The sequence below is a fragment of the Paramormyrops kingsleyae genome, chromosome 19 (assembly GCF_048594095.1).
Source record: "Paramormyrops kingsleyae isolate MSU_618 chromosome 19, PKINGS_0.4, whole genome shotgun sequence".
In the NCBI taxonomy this organism is placed as follows: Eukaryota; Metazoa; Chordata; class Actinopteri; order Osteoglossiformes; family Mormyridae; genus Paramormyrops; species Paramormyrops kingsleyae.
Window position 1 is genome coordinate 15,713,981 of NC_132815.1, and position 18,571 is coordinate 15,732,551.

An 18,571-nucleotide genomic window follows, 5' to 3' on the forward strand; every position below is an offset into this window, starting at 1 on the left:
ATTTTTTTTATTCCATCTATGGTTAATTTAATTGATTGGACATGATTTAGAAAGGCATATAGCTATCTTTTAATGGTCCCACAGCAGACAATCTATATCAGAGCAGAAATAAATTCATGGGGTCAAAGCAATTGCCTACAGAGCTTAGATATAAGATTTCATGGCAGAGATCTAAGGAAGACTGCACATTGTTTTACAGTATTAATGTATCCCAAGAGCACAAAGGGTTCCATAATTCTTAAATGGAATGAGTTGGAACAACCAAGTTCCTTCCTAGAGCTGGCTGTCCAGCCAAACTCAGCAGTTGGGGAAGAAAGACCTTGGCAGGAGAGATGACCAAGGACCTGATGGTCACTCTGGCTGAGCTCCAAAGATCATATGTGGGGATGGGAGAAACTTCTAGAAGGACAACCATCCCTGCAACATGCCACTGATCTGGGCTCAGTAAAAGCCTCAGTAAAAGACAGTGTTTGCTTATTGCTGACTGAAGGACTCTGAGAAACAAGATTCTCTGGTCTGATGAATCAAGATTGAAATTGTTTGTCCTCAATTCTGTGTGATGTCTAAAGGAAATCGGGCATCACCTGTGCAATATCATCCTAACAGTGAAGTATGGTGGTGACAGCATCCTGCTGCTGGGGGTGTTTGCCAGTGGTCAGGGTGGGGGAAAGTTCAATAGAACAAAGTCCAGCGATATCCTTAATGAAAACCTGCTTTGGTCCTCAGACTGGGCCTAAAGATTTATCTTCCAACAGAGATCTGCAGAGAATGGCAGTAAATCTCCAAATGCAGAAGCGCAAAGCTTGTCACATCATGCACAAGAAGACTCAAGGCTGTAATCACTGCCAAAGATGCTTCAACTAAGTACAGAGTAAAATTCCATGATGTTTGTTAATTTGTGATTTCCAAAAATTATTGCTTTGTCGTTTTGGACTATTGAGTGTAGACTTGACGTAAAAATAAATTTACTCAGTTTTAGCATAGGGCTGCAACATAACAAAATTTGAAATTTGTGAAGGGGTTTGTGTACTTCCTATATCTACTATATCAACGGGCTTCTTTAGTAGACTCCATGGCTTACCCTGCCACTGACCCTGTGTGAGACTTCATCGTTTACTCTGGTTGACTCCATGGTTGATCTTGTACTTAGCGTCCTGCAGAAAGCCCTTGTTGACTTTCTGGTGCATCCTATGGTTGCTCCTGCTCTTGACCCTGTGCTAAACCCCATCAGATACTCTATGGTTGACCCCGAGGTAAACCCTGTGATTGACTTTCTGCTACAGCCAGTAGTTGTCCCTGCTGTTGACCCTGGGAGAGAACCATCAAAATCATATACTTTGTGTAGACCCCTGCTAATGAGGCTGCGTGAGACCCCATCATATACTGTTTTGGTGACCTCGAAATAGGCCCTGTGTTTGGGTTCATAGTTGACTCCACAATAGATCCCGTGCTAGATCTTGCAGTGGGTGCTGTGGTAGACCATGTGGTTTACCCTGTGGCAGACGCCATGGTTGACCTTACTGCTCTCATGACCTCCACCTCTGTTCCAGATGCCTCCTCCACCGAGCAGCAGGAGCTCTTCACCCAGAAGCTTCAGCAGTGCTGCACGCTCTTCGACGACTTTGACTCTGTGTCCGACCTCAAGAGCAAGGAGATCAAGCGGGCAGCTCTCAGCGAGCTGGTAGAGTACATGTCCTCCTGCAGGGGTGTACTGGTGGAATCTATCTACCCAGACATCATTATTATGGTAGGTGCCTCTCGTCCTCGATGTATCCATTGATTGAGCCTCCATAAAAGGGTGTGAGGGGCATGTAGCAGAAATCTCTGTCAGGACTGCAAAGCAGGAAGTATAAGGCAAATAGACAGGATGGTTTGTTGTGGTTTCCATTGTCTCAGCATGTGATAGAGGATGTGGAATGTGGGACACCTCCCCTCAGACCCTTGTCTCCTGTCTGAATGGACAAGCCCCTTTATATCCTTCATTTGACCTGCCCCCATTTACAGGTTACTGTCAGTAAATCTATGAAACATCCTGTTACAGGTGCTAGTGCAAAATTCTTCTCGTGTTCCCATCTGTGTAGTCCCCTGTCTGGAAGCGTCCGCATTCGCCCCCCCCCCTTGTTATTCAAGGTTTTGGTTTTCTTGCTGGCAAGCAGTCAGGATCACTGTTGTCTTCCCTGGCAGTGGCAAGCAGATAGTTTTCTGCAGACACTCCAGGAGTCAGGGACATGCAGGTCTGTCTGGCTGTCTGTTGGCCGTGCTATTTGCTGCTTGAATTTTTCAGCCTTTCGAGGCACAATGTCGCGTGTGTGGAAAATGCTTTAAAATGAATGATCTGCAGCTTACCCTGGGGGTTGGATAACCAAGAAACAACACACACACACACACACACACGTGCTTCAGAAATGTGTGCAGTGTACCGACTCAGTCATCATGGCTCAGCACGGTTCAGGGTCAAACAGAAATCGGAACCCTGCCCCCCCCCCCCATACCACACCGTCTTGTTTTCCAGCTGGAAGTTTGTGATGAACTTATGAAACCATGACTACTGCTTGCATCAGACTGTGTGAAGCCCAGTCACCATGACAACACCATTTCCCCCCCCCCCCCTTCAGCAAAGACCAACATGTCAGTCAGTAAATTAATTTCCTGGCAACTGTGGCTTCACAGCCAGCTGATAATAGTACCTCCCAGCTTCACCAGGTCAGCATAGTATTAGCTTTCAGGTAGCTGCAGGCAAGCATTACATCCACCCACACATGCATGTGTCATGTGAGGTTCATATCAGGGGCAAACACTGTCTGGGAATCTTCTAAGAAAGAAATTCAAGCAGAACTCTAAATTCTCACTGGGTCCTGTCACTGCGCTCCTCCACTGCCATTCTCCCATAGCTCCACCCTGTGACCTTGTTGCTTTGGAAACCAACGGCAGGCTATTGAAGCAGTCGGTCGCCATGTTTGCTGTGCTGCACCGACCAGTTCGATAGTCACCGATCAGAAAGTTCCAGATAAAACATGAAATTTGTACTGGGTGTGGAAGGGTTCTTTCAAGGAGAACTTGAATTTGATGTGGGTCTTTGCTCAGCCTAAATAAAATCCATTATGTAAAATGGATGGCGCTGATGCCGTTGGTCCTTCTGAAAGGACGGCGATGATGGTCTTGGCTCCCTGGACTCTACGTGCCCATGTTGCCCCATCCTTCTTATGGTAGCATCTTGAGGATCCAGTGGCTCTGTTTGTGGATTTTGTGGAAATTAAGGGTTGCGTGCAGATGTAGGAGACCCACATGGTCTCTGATGGTGGTGTTGGGTGGGGGGTGGTATACCCAACAGTAAGGTCACTGTAGGAAGGATCCTCCCAGGTGATTCCCTCAAGATTCCTGGCATGGGAGCCCCCTCCCAGGCAGGGAGTCCTTCAGTGGTTCCGGCAGTTAAGATCATTAACGAGGGTGGAGTCCTGGGGGGGAGGTGGCATCACCTGCGATGTGTCTGCTCCCAAGGAGGCCTCCCAGCAGAACTACCGTCACGCCTGGTTGTCACCGTCTGCAGATGGCACCGCCTTGGCACGTCTTTACCACACTTAATCGTACCAGCTCCCGATCTTTGCTTGGATATAGATCGACCACATTCACAGCTAACATTACAGGACCCAAACACACCCCTGGCCACAAGGGGCTTCCGAAAACTGACCAGAGATTCAGGAGCAGCCCCCCCCCCCCCCCCCCGAGCGTCCATGTCATGCTTAGCTGGGCTGGGTTACTGCACCCTGCTCTTCGTGTGAATTGTGGTGTGTCTGGGCGTTACTTGTGTGCTACTGCACGCCTAATATTGCATTGTCTGTTTATTGCCTATTTACCATGAACTGCTGCTCCTCGGCCTGGGTGTGACAGAGTAAGCATTCCAGTGCACGTCGGAGACCTATGTGTCCTGAAAGTGTTTACATCAAAAGAGATTCAGTCAAAATTATTACTTCCCTGTGGGAATAGTGCTGTGCCAATGTGGAAATGTTGCCCAATACAGATTTGTTTTTGTCTAATGTTACCGATACTTATAATCGGCTGACATCCCAACTTAATAAATCTGAAACTGAAATTGGTTTTATTATTTCTTAAGATCTTGTGAATGTGTGTAGCAACAGCATTGTACTGTATAATTCAGGTAGTGCAACGTCAGCTAAGTAGTGCTGAATTGGGGGACCACAGCGAGGTTCTAAGCGACAAATAAGTCAACAAAATCCATCGTCCTCCACTATGGAAAGTGGCTGATGGTCCAATGCAGTCATTACCACTATTTTAGCAGTTATTTCTTTAGCTCTGGTGCTGCTAACTTTGAATATTGGTTAAAGTTTAAATATTGGTCGGCAGGGTTGGCCGATGACTTGATTGTTAATGAACATCAGCCAATTCTGATGTATTGTGTTAGTGACTGAAAAGCGATCAAGTCTGAACCCCTACTGAGGTACTACTGAGGGGTATTATAACCATAGATAAGGGCATAGAGGAACATGTGGGTCTCGATGCAAGGATTTACCCAAGGTTTGAATCATTCTCCACCTTTTTCACTTATGTGTTACATACAGTCTTTAAGGTGAAATATTCATTTCTCTTTGGAAGATGTGACTTTACTGTATTTGTCCTTTTTCTTAAAAAAATTGAATGTTTGTTGCAGTATTTTTTTTTTTTCCTTTCAGAGCTCTTATTTCACCATCGTGACTAAAATATTTTTTTAACCCTAATTTTACATTGTTTGGGCCTTCGACCTCCTGGTAGGTCTGTGACCTGGAGCGCGATTAGTCTGCATCTGTTTGTGGAACTGGCCTCTGACGACGTTTAATTTTGCCTGGATGCGGTAGCAGTAAGACACTCAATGGCACGTGGCGTGTCCTGTGTCTGCAGATAAGCACCAACATTTTCCGGACGCTGCCTCCGAGCGAGAACCCGGACTTTGACCCAGAGGAGGATGAACCCACTCTTGAGGCCTCATGGCCCCACATACAGGTGAAGAACTATCATGGCGTTTGGGGGTCTTGGTGTGAGGGGGTCTTGGCATTCCACTCTGGCAGCATGCCTGGTCACATGGTGCATGTTCTAGCAAAGTTCAGAGGTCATCTCATGATGTGTATCCAAAACGCTTTCAATGCTGTATGTAGACACTCTTCAACAAGACTTAGTGAGGTTAGCGTAAACTTTGAAGGGTTTTCTCTCTCCATGATCAGCGAGATAAATACACTCTGAAACAGGAAATGATATCAGTGAAAGGGCTTAGAGTTTAGGGAATACACTTTCAGTTAGGGGTTTGTATTACAAGGCATTAATATGCAGATTAATATTTGCATGGGTGCATTTTTAAAACTGAGTTTGGCTTTATCACGATGTCCTGATGTATAATCAGTTATATCTGCCTTCATTGCTGTTTCTTTGATTATACTGATCATTTCAGCAAGAAGTACTTTTCTATGAAAATTTCAACAGCAAAGAGGACATTAGTAGCTTCCTGGTGTTTTTAAATGTTTATATGTGAAGCAGCCTGCTTCCCTGCTTTGCCGTTCTGCAGCTGGTGTACGACTTTTTCCTGAGGTTTCTGGAAAACCCCGACTTCCAGTCCAGCATCGCCAAACGTTACATTGAGCAGAAGTTCGTCCTACAGGTACGTCACATTCCTCGCCCCGTGTCCCGGCGGCTCCTCGCAACGCCATCAGCACACTTCAGTGTTTATTAATCGAAATTAAATCTGTTCTTTTTACTTTTAGTGGTCAGGTGCTTTCTGCTTCTGAATTGAATGGGGTCTGTTTCAATTAGGTTAAGCCTGCTGCCTGTAGCCAAAGCCACTGCAGAGGAGTTAAAAGGAGTTATTCCCACCAGGGGCAAAAAGAGTATAGTGACCTGCCTACCTAACAGAGTATAGCCAAAATATGGGGGTGCTCTTGCTCATGACACATTTTTAATTCAGGTAAAAAATGTCCCTAATAAGACTGTTTAATTCACTTCCTTTGGAATATGCAATCGGGCCACTTTTCCATTCACCGGTGACCTTAAACAGTGCTCAATGAAAAGCTTGTCTTCACACAGCAGGGCTTGATCGTCTTCTTTCAGTCCCAGAAAAAAGCACTTGGACCACGAGGGCCCGGGGACCACGAGGGCCCGGGCACCCCGAGGGCCCAGCTCACATTTTTGCACACGAGCACGGGGAACATTTCCCAGGAGGGGAGACCTGTTCTTCCTCAGCCGGTCACGAACGGCCGTCCAGTCAGGAATGTCCATTAGTGTCAGATACCGGCTTTGCTCACCGGAGGGATTCCCAAGCTGAGAATGTGCCGTTTGAATCTCAGAACGCAGAGTCTCTGCTCTATTGGAAGTGACCTTATCGTGTTTGATAATTTAGATACTTTTGATGGTTCAGTATTAAAGATGGTAATAGCTTCATGATCTACTGATTTCCCAAACAATAACTTTTAAGAAATAAATGATAAAAACTAAAATGGACAATAGACAAATCTTGTATACTTTGCTTTCCCTGTGGCTGATAGGTTTAATTACAGAAATGAAACCTTTTAGGTCAGGTCAGTTCAGGTCACTTCAGTGTGAATGTGTTTTCTTTTTATCAAAGAGTGTCATTTATAATCTAAAAATGTTAAAATCACTCCATATGTCAACCTGGCACTTTAGCCAATAGCAGACTGGCTAACCCAGGGGTCGGAAACCTTTTTAAAGCAAAGAGCCATTTTTTCCTAAATATCTGACCCAAGATTTACAATGAGCCGCAATGGGTAGAGAAGAGGGTTTGAGATACGTTTTTTTTTACGTGATATGGGCATATATGCATTTAACACAGAAACAAAAGTTCAAGTACTTACAAAAAATAAAGAAAACCAATTTCGGGGGGCTCTCAGTTTTAAATCACTCGGACGCGTAACAGTGTGAAGGTGACTAATATTACAGCATTGTTCAGTTCTGTAGCGATAGTCGTCACCCTCACCCCTTCTTTCGTTCGACTCTGCAATTGTCTGTCCTTCACTCTCCTCTTCACTACTGCTGTGCTGACGAGCAGCGCAAATGTAGTCACAACTCAGCTGGCTATAATATATAAATCGGAGAAAATATAAAATATAAATTTTTTTTTACAGAGACCTGGGAAGACCACAAAAAGTATATGAAAGAATTAAGAATCCCAATAAACGTTGAAGCGTACATCCAATCTAAGGTGCTAAAGAAAACTCCGGAAAGCATACCATGTGACCGGAGACGTACTCTCGTCCGAGAGAATGACTTTGAGGAAGATGTAAATGATGCCGTTAAAACATCACAGAAGCGCGCGATGGACTGCCTCATTCACATATAGCTAAAGAAATATCTAAATGAAAAATATTAACCCATAAATGAATAATTAATTTTTACGTAAGTATTATCATAGTTATGTTAAGAAGTGAAAACGTGAATGCGGCTGTCGTTCTGAGAAGAGCCACAGGTTGCCGACTCCTGGGCTAACCGGTTTAAATTTTCTCTGTAGCCTTTGAAGCTTAATTTTAATTTTATTTTTTAGCTGACACTAAAACCTCCATTCTAGAACATTCTACCTTTTGTCTCCAGCTCTTGGTGTGGAAGGTTGATCCCATTCAGGCCTCCCTTCGTGACTCTCCCTTTACCCTATCCTCCACGTCATTTACACATTAATGCCGGTACCACATGCCGCTGGTGAACAGTGAATGAGACCAGACTAAATTTAAACAGGGAGCCCGTTGACACTCTGGTCACTAATACCCATGACCTTAAGCAGAGCTTCACTGCCTGGAAGACAGGCCGTCTTCATCTGCCTTTCCTGCATGCTTTAAGCCCTTAATTGGTTTAAGCAGGCCGCTACTTCAGGACAGCACGTTTGTTTATGAAAATCCAATTAACAAAGACCCATTAAATCGGGCTATTCTCTGTCCCGTTTTAGAGCAAGCAGACCTTTGCCCAAATATTTCTTTTACAATGGTTTAGACCCATGAAATATCAAGATCTGAACAATGTTATTTTGACAGCTAGTGTTTAAGAGCCATGGTGGGAGAATAGCCAGGAAACGCTGCAGATCTCTAGGGCAGGTTCTGGAACCTTCTGGTCCTCCACCACGGTGCAGAGTCTGCCCCCCCCCCCAGCTACGCCAGTGTCTCCAAGAGTGCATTTTTCCGCTCACAAATGTGTGTTTGTTTCCCCCGTGTAAAGTCGCTGACTCATATCCATGATAATCAATGATGCTGTGAGGTTTAGTGGATTTATCTGAAGCCGGTTGTTTACTGAAAAGTGGTTTTGTGTGTCTGGCTGTGTCTGTGTGGGCATGTATATATTGCACTGTGTGTTTTGTTTGGTTACTTATGGTTAAGGTTGTCATTGTTGGGATTAGGTTTTTTCCCGTAGAAATGAACGGACATTCCCCGCAAAGATGCGAATAGAAATGTGTGTGTGATTCTCCATTTCAGTGTCATTGAAGACCTGCTGTGCCAGATCATCTGACTTGCTGGCATGTGGGTCCCTTCTTCTCTAGAAGGTCTTGGCCAGGCTCTTGATGACCATATGTAAGGGAAAAGGGCGTCTGTACCATAAACCTGCATCCCACATGGAGCTGAAACCCAGATCATTGAGATGTTGTTTAATTATTTTTTTAGTGGTGCAGTCCTTCTTATGCAGCATTAATCCTAATGGACGGGCCATTGTGACTCTAGGGATGAAAGTATGGAAACTGTAACAAGGAGCCTGCGGCCTGAGTTCTCATCAGGCTATTTTTGGGCCCGGAGGCACGTCACTGGCATGAGGGGAGAGGAAGAGGCATGGGGTCAGAGACCCCCCACCCCTGGGAAAGCCGGCCACCCGCGACGGGGCCGCTGGCATGGTGGGGGTGGGGCCGCTTAACAGGCCAGCGCCATCTCCGGTGGCGTGCGGTGACTCTCTGATACTCGCATGAAGGGCATGCCGCACCAGCAGAACCGGCCAATGACATCACAGCTTCCCTGAGTCACGGGAAGTCCTGCCAATTTTTCTGAATGGCCGTTAGGGGGCTGGCCGGGAGCTCGCCGTCCTAATTCAGCCTAACAGTTTGTCCCTCTCCGTTTCTGGCTTGGAAATGGGTGGTGTCCCTGGGGGAAGGTACAGTAATCTGCTGTCACCTGGATCCCCGGAATCTACGCCTGACCTGCCCCCACCCTGCCTTGATTCTTCTCTTCCTTTATCTTTGTCTTTTTTTTTTACTTGTGCCTTTGGTATGTGTAACCTCAACAGCTGTAGTGTTATTGAGCCATACCAGAACATACCATTGAGCCATACCACACCTTTCCATGATAGTCCGGCCCCTTCCATACCAGGAACTCCCCCCCACTTAAGGCCTGCACCATACTCACTACGAACACGGCCGTGACGCGGCTCACTGCGAAGTGCCAGACCTTCTGCGATCTGAATGTTCAGCTTGGGGTAGCTGATATTACATTTATGCAGTGTGGTATGGATGTTCTGTTTAAAAATAAGACTTCTACTAAAACTAACCATGAAGCCTAACTACGTACATACAGTAAGGCAAGGTTATTATCGGCGCCAAAAATATTTCCGTAAACTGTTAAAAACTATAAATATTGCTTCTGAAGCTAACTGAAGGAAAATAAAAATAAACGTCAAATACTTTCCGTTGCCATTTTTAAAATACCATTTAGCCAAAGTACTGATTTGTTTATCTTTGGGCCTTTTTTGTGTGATACACTTGAACCTTAGAAACGGCCAATGGCACTACATACGGTCTCTATGCGAACTCCGCGCCTGGCCTCTGTGACGAATGCTGTCCCAGCAGCTGTGCGTACGGAAGACAGTCTTCCAGGCAGTATGTTAAAGGCTCAGGGATGTGCTGCCCCGCTGCCTTGCGTGCTGATCACTAACTAAGCTACCCCTGTTACATCACCTCCTTACAGCCAGCAGCCCAGCCCAGGTCCAACATTCAAGAATCACACAGTGATGCTAAAAGTTTCTCTTGATTCAATGCTCATCATACACTGAATCATAAGGCCATTATTTACTAATGATATGAAATGAGAATTGTCTGTCGATCAGTAGTCCCAAAGCTCACTGCGAGGATTTTTCTGTTCTTCCAGTGGAAATAAAATCTGGTCTTTCATTTTCAGCCGTTTTACAATCCCTTGAACGTGTTAAAGAATGATGAAGTGAAACTGTGTGTTTTCTCCATCATCTTATAATGATGGTTTGCTTGGGTGTAGTCCAGATGCTGGTAATGAAATACTTCAGTTTGACAAAGGTTTACTTTTGGGAACAGTCTTCTGGTCGAGTTTGACAGGACACTCCTGGTGTCACATAAAGATCTTGAGGTGGACGTCAGTCACGGTCTGTCTACTGCCGGAAACGGGAAAATCTTCACAATTTATACCATAAATTCTTTGTGAGTCGGTTATAGGTTATAGGTTACATTTATATTATCTGACACACTTGGGGATGTGTATCTGTTCTTTTAAATCGTTAATGTGAAAACGCATGCAGTACCATGGAAAAGTTTCAGGCCGTCATGGAAAAACTGCTGTAAAGTGTAAAAATGAGTAGGTTTGCCAATTAACATACATAAACAGGAAAAAAAAACTAAATCTCATATTTGTTGTGACCTCCCTTTGCCTCTAACGCAGTGTCAGTTTTCCTAGATACAGATGTGTACCATTAAGGATTTTTGTAGGCATATAGACCAGTGCATAATTTAAGTTTTTGCATACAGGTACTCATGATCAACAATGTGATATGTAGGTTGAAACACAAATCATTAACTGAAACGGAAATAGCTGTATAGGAGGAATGAAGCTGCTTGTGGAATGACAGTGCCCTACTAACAAGGTGAGGGTGTTGTAAGATTTTTTTAAACTATTCACCATGGCACGACTGAGCACAGCAATAAGACACACAGTGGTCTTACTGCATCAGCAAGATCTCTCACTGGCAGGCGGTTTAAGGAAGACAGATGTTTCCAGATGTACTGCCCAAGCTATTCTGCAGAAACACAAAGAAACGTGGAATGCTGAGGACCTAATACATAGTGGTTGGCCCAAGAAACTTCTTGTGATTGATGTTAACCACATCACGCAGACATGTCTGCACAATCAGGTGATACCCAGTGATCTTCGTGGAAGACGTGGGACGTGGAAGACGTAGCCAAAAAGCTGTACCTTCCATGTGGAAACAAGGCCAAGAGACTCACCCGTGCGTGAAAACACAAGAACTGGAGTGCAGGAAAAGCGCAACAGGTGCTCATGACTGAGGAGACAAAATTTGACACATTTCTCTGTAACAGAAAGAGGTTTGTCCACCGATGGGCCGGAGTGAGGCACAGGGGTGACTGTTTGCCGGCTGCAGTAAAGCATGCTGGAGATTGCTTGCGGAATTCCAGCTGCATTACTGCAAATGGAGTCAGGGACTTGACCAGAATGTTCTCGATGTTGAGAAGTACAGTGAGATGCTTATCCATCATGCAGTGCCGTTAAGGAGGTGTCTGGGCCTAAATTCATTCTGCTGTATGACAATGACCCCTAACATACAGCCCAAGCCATGAAGGTCCATCTTCAGCAGATAGAACAAGGAGTCTTAGAAGAGACGTCATTGCTTCCACAGAGCCCTGATCTCATCATCACGTCAGTCTGGGAGACACAAGCAGCTCAGACAGCCTAAACCCATCCAAGAGCTGTGGTTAATCCTCCCAAATGTTTGGAACAGCCAACTTGTCGACTTCCTCAAACCGTGTGCATCTGCACCTAGGAGAGCTGATGCTGCTTTGAATGCTAAGGATGGTCACAAAATACCGAGATAAAATAAACCAGATTGACCCCAGGGTAAACTCTCAAAGCTGTATATAACATTTGGAAAAGTGGAAGCTATGTGATAGGCATCTGTGTGTGTGTGTGTGTGTGTGTGTGTGTGTGGACATACACACAGAGGGGGGGTGGTTTGCGGTTTGCATAAATCACATTTGAGGATCAAATTTTCCCCAAAGTGTAGTAAAACCTGAAATTTCCCTACTTTTGGGGACTTCTTTTGAGGTCCCCATTTGGATAACCTCAGTTTTATTAAAATCTGTGAATGCAATCAAAAAAGTAAAAATGCCAAAAGTCTTGTATTTGGGTTGATTACTTATGGTTAAGGTTAGTGCTGGGTAGGGGTTAAGGGTGTCGTGATTGGGATTAGGATTTTTCCCATAGGAATGAATGGACGGTCCTCATTTAGATAGAAAGACCAACTTAATTGTGTGTGAGAGAGAGATGTCTGGTTCCCTGTGCTTTTTGGGACATCGTGCTTGTTCTGTCCTGCCCCTTGGTCACCCCCAACCCCCAATTTGTCTCCGCAGCTCCTGGAGCTCTTCGACAGCGAGGATCCCCGGGAGCGTGAATTCCTCAAGACCATCCTGCACAGGATCTACGGCAAGTTCCTGGGCTTGAGAGCCTTCATCCGGAAGCACATCAACAACATCTTCCTAAGGTATGTCAGCGGCCCCAGTGCGGGCGACTGGTATTAATGCTTTCAGAACCTGCTGGACCCGGGTCAGTCCTCAGGCTGCAGGTTGTTCACATCGGGGGAGTAAAGAGGGAGTGATCCATTGGCAATTGGTGTCCCCCTCCCCCCAATACATACAAACACACACGCTCCACTTTATCTCCCTGCAGCAAAATGAGCTTCTGTTCCCTCATACCTTTCATTCATCAGGCCAGCAGGAAGTGATGTAAACAAGACCCACCCACTCCCCCCCCCCCCCCCCCCCGGTATGGTGGGGGGGTTAATTTATATTAACATGCACAGCAGAATCTCGGGTTTGGGAGTGAAGGGGAGGTAGGAATCTTCAGGGATTCTGAATGTTTTCTGTTCAAAAGAAGAAAAAAAAAAGCTCAGCACTTAATGTCACCCAAAATGTCCGTCGCCTGTCTGTTTTGCGGGTGGGTGGAGGACAGGGAGTTGTTTTGACAGGCTCTCCCACCCACGTCCCATCTATGTCAACCATCTGCTGCGGGTAATTAAAAATAGCACCGCATGTCAGAGCGCTCCGTCAAAGACCATGATGCTGAAGTGTCTGCACGGAAACATGGAGCTCAGCGCCACAGCAGGGAACTCCGGGGGGCGAACAGAGGAGGCCCTGCAGCACAGCTGGCATGCATCTCGCATGCATCTCGCATACGCATGGGCAATGTCGGATGGACTCACCTGTGTGACATCGGCGCTTCTGTCTCTGCCAGGTTCATCTATGAGACAGACCACTTCAATGGGATAGCAGAGCTTCTGGAGATCCTGGGGAGGTAAATGAAGACCCCCCTCCCTCCTCAGGTTACATGACACTGGGTGGATTTTTCAATGTAGAACTTCCTTCCGGCTGAATCTGAGGATTTGCTGCTATAATCAATCACGTGACTTATCATGATATAGTCCATTTTTAACTGTTAAAAAGTTACTTAAGGTATTTTGTTTAGATGTTATTTATGTAGTAGGGGTTAGGGGCCTTGCTCAGGAGCCCATGAAATCAATCTGCCACCCCTAGACTTTTAACCAGTAACCATCCAATTTTTCATCATGGAAAACTATATGCCCTTTGCAGGTTGTGTCAGTCTTCGGTAGCTTTTCTGTTGCCTGCAGCAGTCAATCTTTCTGAAAGCTGACTATCTCAGAGGAAATGGTCATATTTGGCACGCGGCCTGGAACCTGTTTCTGATGGATGGTCGGGTCACAGAGATTGATGAACATTCTGTAACTTCTAATTAATTTCTGCCGGCACAGTGATGGGCAGTTGGGAATATCGATGTCTGATATTTCTATCCTCTGTCCCTTTATTTTGATGAAGCCAAAGCCCGCATGCTGATTTTCATTGGCCTTTATTCTCCTCAGACTGTAAGGGGTCACACACCACAGTTGTGAGCCTCGCATCCCAGTAGAGCTTCCGCTGTCACTTCCTTTGAGTGTGACTTTACCTTAACATGCTGTAGAGGAAGAATGGTCACCTCCATACCAACAGAGGGCAGTAGTCTGAGATTTCAATGTTTGTAGAGTGCAGCTGTTAAACCACCTGCTTTTTTGAGGTCAAAGAGATCTGGTAATGATTGGGTCACTCCTACCACTTGGTCCTGTATCCGTTCGACTTCAGCTGTAGCTTCCTGTGACCTGCACCACCATCTAAGGAACTATGACCCTCTCCTCCACCTTCTCATGAACTGTGATCTACTGCTCAACCTCCGTATAAACTATGACCATTTTTTCACCTTCATATGTTACAACCATCTCTCCCACCTTCTTATGAACTATGCACATCTCCACTTCCTTATGGACTGTGACCGTCTCTTCCACCATCTTAATGAACTAGGACCATCTCCTTTTCCCCTCCAGCATCATCAACGGCTTTGCGCTGCCTCTGAAGGCCGAACACAAGCAGTTCCTGCTGAAGGTCCTCATTCCCATGCACACGGCTAAAGGACTGACCCTATTCCATGCACAGGTAAGAGCCACAGTGGCAATGTTATTCTGTTAGACTCCCACTCAAGCCTGACTCCTCTTCTAATTGTTACGCATGTGGACACTTGTACACACTGACATTGAATAATATGCTAATTACTCTGCTAACATGCATATGTAGGTACTCTGGTTTCCCCCTGCAGTCCAAACACATGCTGAGGTTAACTGGAGTTGCCAAATTGCCCAAAGGTATAGATGGATGTATGTGTGTGGATTAGCGCCCCATCCTGGGTTTCCCGCCTTTCACCTTGAAAGCATTTTAATAATTGACTGATCTGCAATGGGAATTATTAATATAGCTTTGAATCACTGAGGAAGGAAAGTAAAATTCAGTTATAATGCAGACGGTTATTTGTTTGTTTTTGGCAGGTTTGTTGATGTTCTTCAGGCTAATTTGTGGACAACTGTGCCCCCATGTGGTTAGAATGCCACTGTGTTATTTTTTTGCCCGTGTATCAGTTTGGCAGTATGTCAACATTTATAGCATTACTAAAGACCTTTTATGTTTAAGTCAGGCACACAGCAGGCAGCCTGGTGTAGAGGGACTGACCTCTTCATTGTGTGTTTCAGCTGGCCTATTGTGTGGTACAGTTTTTGGAAAAGGACTCCACTCTCTCTGAGCCGGTATGTCTGCTTAAGCTTCCCCAAAAAGCTTTCATGTGGCCGGTAAAGTCGGCTTGAGCTGTTAGCCATTGAGACCATAGGTGACACAAGACCGAGAGTGAACCTTTGGAATTATCTCACAGTGGTGAGATGATCGCCAGCCTATGAAAACACCAGCATGGTCTTAGGCCAGCGATTCTCAGACCATGGGTCGCGACCCAAATTTGCGTCACGGCAGGTTCTGAAAGTGTCGCGAGGCAGAATTGGAAATGTAAGCATTTTAAAATTTATTTCCCAACCCAGTTGTAGAAATGACCTATATAAACAGGTCTTGGGTCTGCAAATGCTTAGTGCAAAACTAGTGACACTCAGCCAATCCAAAAAGCCAAACCACGGATGCTTCATTTAAAATTCACTGGTACATCCAATCAGGTTTGTGTAATAGACATTGATTGCCATAAATTGCAGAGTGCACTGTGTGCTTGATCATAGCATTAATTTAAACCTGTACTTGATATTGGGTTGTGTCTCACCTGACATAGTAAAAAAAATAAATAAATGGGTCACAGTGGTTGTGAACCACTGTCTTATGCATCATGAATAGTTATGCTTCCGGTCTCTTCTCATACATCTCACTGCTCCATTGTGATGAATTCTGCAGGTCATACGAGGTCTGCTGAAATTTTGGCCAAAAACCTGCAGCCAGAAAGAGGTATGTGTGCAAGGGAGACCGTCACAGGGGATCACGCCGCCATAACAGGTGGTGCACGCGGTTGTCACTATTTACAGAAATGTAATTGCTGTTCCTGTATTTATTGTTATTTCCCCATCAAGGTAATGTTCCTGGGAGAAATTGAGGAGGTCCTGGATGTAATCGAGCCCACACAGTTCAAAAAGATCGAAGAGCCTCTCTTCAAGCAGATCGGCAAATGTGTGGCCAACCCTCACTTCCAGGTAGCATGCCCCTGAGCCGGACGCCCTCATCCCATTGCCTGGCCCGACATCTCACTTCTGCAGCTCTTCCTTCTACAGGTCGCTGAACGAGCGCTATACTTCTGGAACAACGAGTACATACTGAGCCTCATAGAAGAAAATATCGAGAACATCCTGCCAATCATGTTCGGCAGCCTGTACCGGATCTCCAAGGAGCACTGGAACCCGTAAGTGTCGTCTCTCCCCTGCTGGGAGCTTCCCAGTTACCGTTATACCTTAGGATTTATAAAGTGCTGTTGCTACGGTAACAATTCACCACGTGTTCAGAGCGAGTCGTCTAATCAAGGACACGAGTAAATAATATCATAGTCATGCAGGAGTTAACTGTATGTCAGCAGGTGATGAAACATCTTCATCTTTTCATCACTTTTTTCTGGTAAATAATTTGTTGACTGAGTGGATTCTGTTTAGTGCTAAATGCTGAAAAGCAATCAAGCTGTGTTAACCCATAGTGCATCGTCCCATCTTCCAGTACCATTGTAGCTCTGGTGTACAGCGTGTTAAAGACGATGATGGAGATGAACAGCATACTGTTCGACGAGCTAACGTCTTCTTACAAGGCTGAAAGGCAGCGGTAAGCATTGTGGGAGTGGTTTTCCACTGTTAGTTACGGACCCAGCTTGCATATTCGTGAGAATATACATTTGTAAGAGAGTGTGACGTGCATCTATGTCAATCCTTCAGGGGTTGTAACCTTTAGTGACCTTGTTAATAGGGGTGACTAAGGACAATTCTTGAACGGAGTCAGTTCAACAGAACACAGTAATCATGCTGCTAAAATTTGTACTCCAAAAACAATAACTGATGTTAAAATTGGTACAACTTTGAATGGAATTTTGTTTTTTTCTGTTGTCATTTTTCTACAATCTTTTCTACAAAAAGGATCAGGATTGTCTGGTGTGATGCTCCTTATGAAGGAGGTGACAGGGGTCCTTCCTGTGGCCCTCTCTTACTTCATTTGCGATCTCTGTTTCATCCCGGTGCCATGACCAACCCCACCCCCCCTCCCCTGGTGGTCTATAGGGAGATGAAGAAGGAGCAGGAGAGGGAGGAGCTGTGGAAGAAGCTGGATGATCTGCAGATCAAGAAGGCACTGGGAGCACAGAGCAACAGCCATGGTCTGCAGAACCTCCACAGCAACACCAACACCAACAACAGCAATGAGGGCGACGGCAGCGTGCCGAGCCCCAGCGAAGCGGAACCCAAGCTCATCAGCACACAATGACACAGGATCAGCGTTTGTGAGGACTGTCCATCGGGATGGGGTTGGGGGTTTAACAAAATGACACAACGAAAAAAAACCTCAACCTCACCAGTGTATTAAAGGAAGCCTGCAGAACATCCAGTGAGGCCATCAATTTTCTGAAAATTTATATAGAGAGACATATTTTCGACTTTTCCGAGTATTTTTGGACATGATAGTGTGACCGGTATGTTGTGTGTTCGATTCCTGAGAGATGGAGGCTCGCTCTCTGCCGTCTCACTGAGCATTAACATGAACTTTGTCATAATGACCGGGCAAGCCGAGCGAAGACTTGAATTTTTTGAATGTTTTTTTTTCTCTTGGATTGTGTTGCCTGTAGTTAGGAATTAAGGGGCTATTTAAAGACGACGTCCTTCGTCCCGAATGTGCTTTCGACCTGTGTCTGTTAACGTGGGTGCAGATGGGATCTGGGACTTGTTGGTGTGTCTGGGGGTGGGCAGTAGAGTGCACTCTGGGTATTTTATATTTTAATCTAGTTGGAGGGGGGTGATTCCTGCTGTAATATATTCAAGATCTGCAGCTATAAACTTTTAAGTATTGAGCAGCGTGAGCTCTGTGAAATCGATGAATGGGCACAGATTTAAGTATTTTAAATATTTCTTCAAAAAATATATAAATAAAAGATTACACAAAGAAGCCCCGAGCCCTGTATTTTCCAGCACCTTATGAAGTGTGGTGACGTTACGAATAGGTTATTATTAAAAAGGTTTGTGTGGGGGGGGGGGGGTCCATTTTTCTGTGGCCTTTCAGTCAGAGTGCATCATTCTGGTCTCTGCCATATACCAGTGTCTGCAAAAGCCTTTTTTTATGGAAACCTTAAGGGTTCAAACTCTGTACAATAAAGAGAACACTGTGGTTTTGTTTAACTCGAGGCTTTGCTCTCCAGTTCTTCTCTGTTGCGTATTTAAACCACAGGACTGTCACTCGCGCGGTTGGCTCATTAACCGCGAGCTGCTCCTTCCTGGCTGCCAGTATCTTAGTGCTTAATTACATTAAGTCCAACTTATTGTTGTGCTTTTGCCTTTATTGGCAATGCATGTTGTGGTTTAAAACACAATATTAAACATTTAAAACTAACTGGTTTGTTCTCAAGCAAAAACAAATCCAATTATTCTAAAAGAGAGTTTTGTGGCAACAATAAGTAAGAATAAATTATTTTAACTACTGGTAATATTAAGAAATTAATTATGACCCCTGTAGTAAAAAGTCTGTCCTGTA

The 18,571-nt window shown here is 45.1% G+C and overlaps 1 protein-coding gene across 1 annotated transcript in view; it reads left to right on the top strand.

Moving 5' to 3' along the window:
* The window catches only part of ppp2r5a (protein phosphatase 2, regulatory subunit B', alpha isoform), a 29,770-nt gene extending 11,551 nt beyond the window's left edge, over window positions 1-18,219 (top strand). Inside the window, exons 2-13 of the mRNA XM_023839411.2 lie at window positions 1,551-1,747; window positions 4,894-4,995; window positions 5,552-5,644; window positions 12,350-12,480; window positions 13,230-13,289; window positions 14,368-14,476; window positions 15,064-15,117; window positions 15,758-15,808; window positions 15,931-16,050; window positions 16,129-16,256; window positions 16,562-16,663; window positions 17,113-18,219. Coding sequence (XP_023695179.2) covers window positions 1,551-1,747; window positions 4,894-4,995; window positions 5,552-5,644; window positions 12,350-12,480; window positions 13,230-13,289; window positions 14,368-14,476; window positions 15,064-15,117; window positions 15,758-15,808; window positions 15,931-16,050; window positions 16,129-16,256; window positions 16,562-16,663; window positions 17,113-17,314 — 1,349 coding nt within the window. The 3' untranslated portion in view covers window positions 17,315-18,219. The remainder of the gene's footprint in view (window positions 1-1,550; window positions 1,748-4,893; window positions 4,996-5,551; window positions 5,645-12,349; window positions 12,481-13,229; window positions 13,290-14,367; window positions 14,477-15,063; window positions 15,118-15,757; window positions 15,809-15,930; window positions 16,051-16,128; window positions 16,257-16,561; window positions 16,664-17,112) is intronic.
* Window positions 18,220-18,571: the final 352 nt, after the last annotated feature.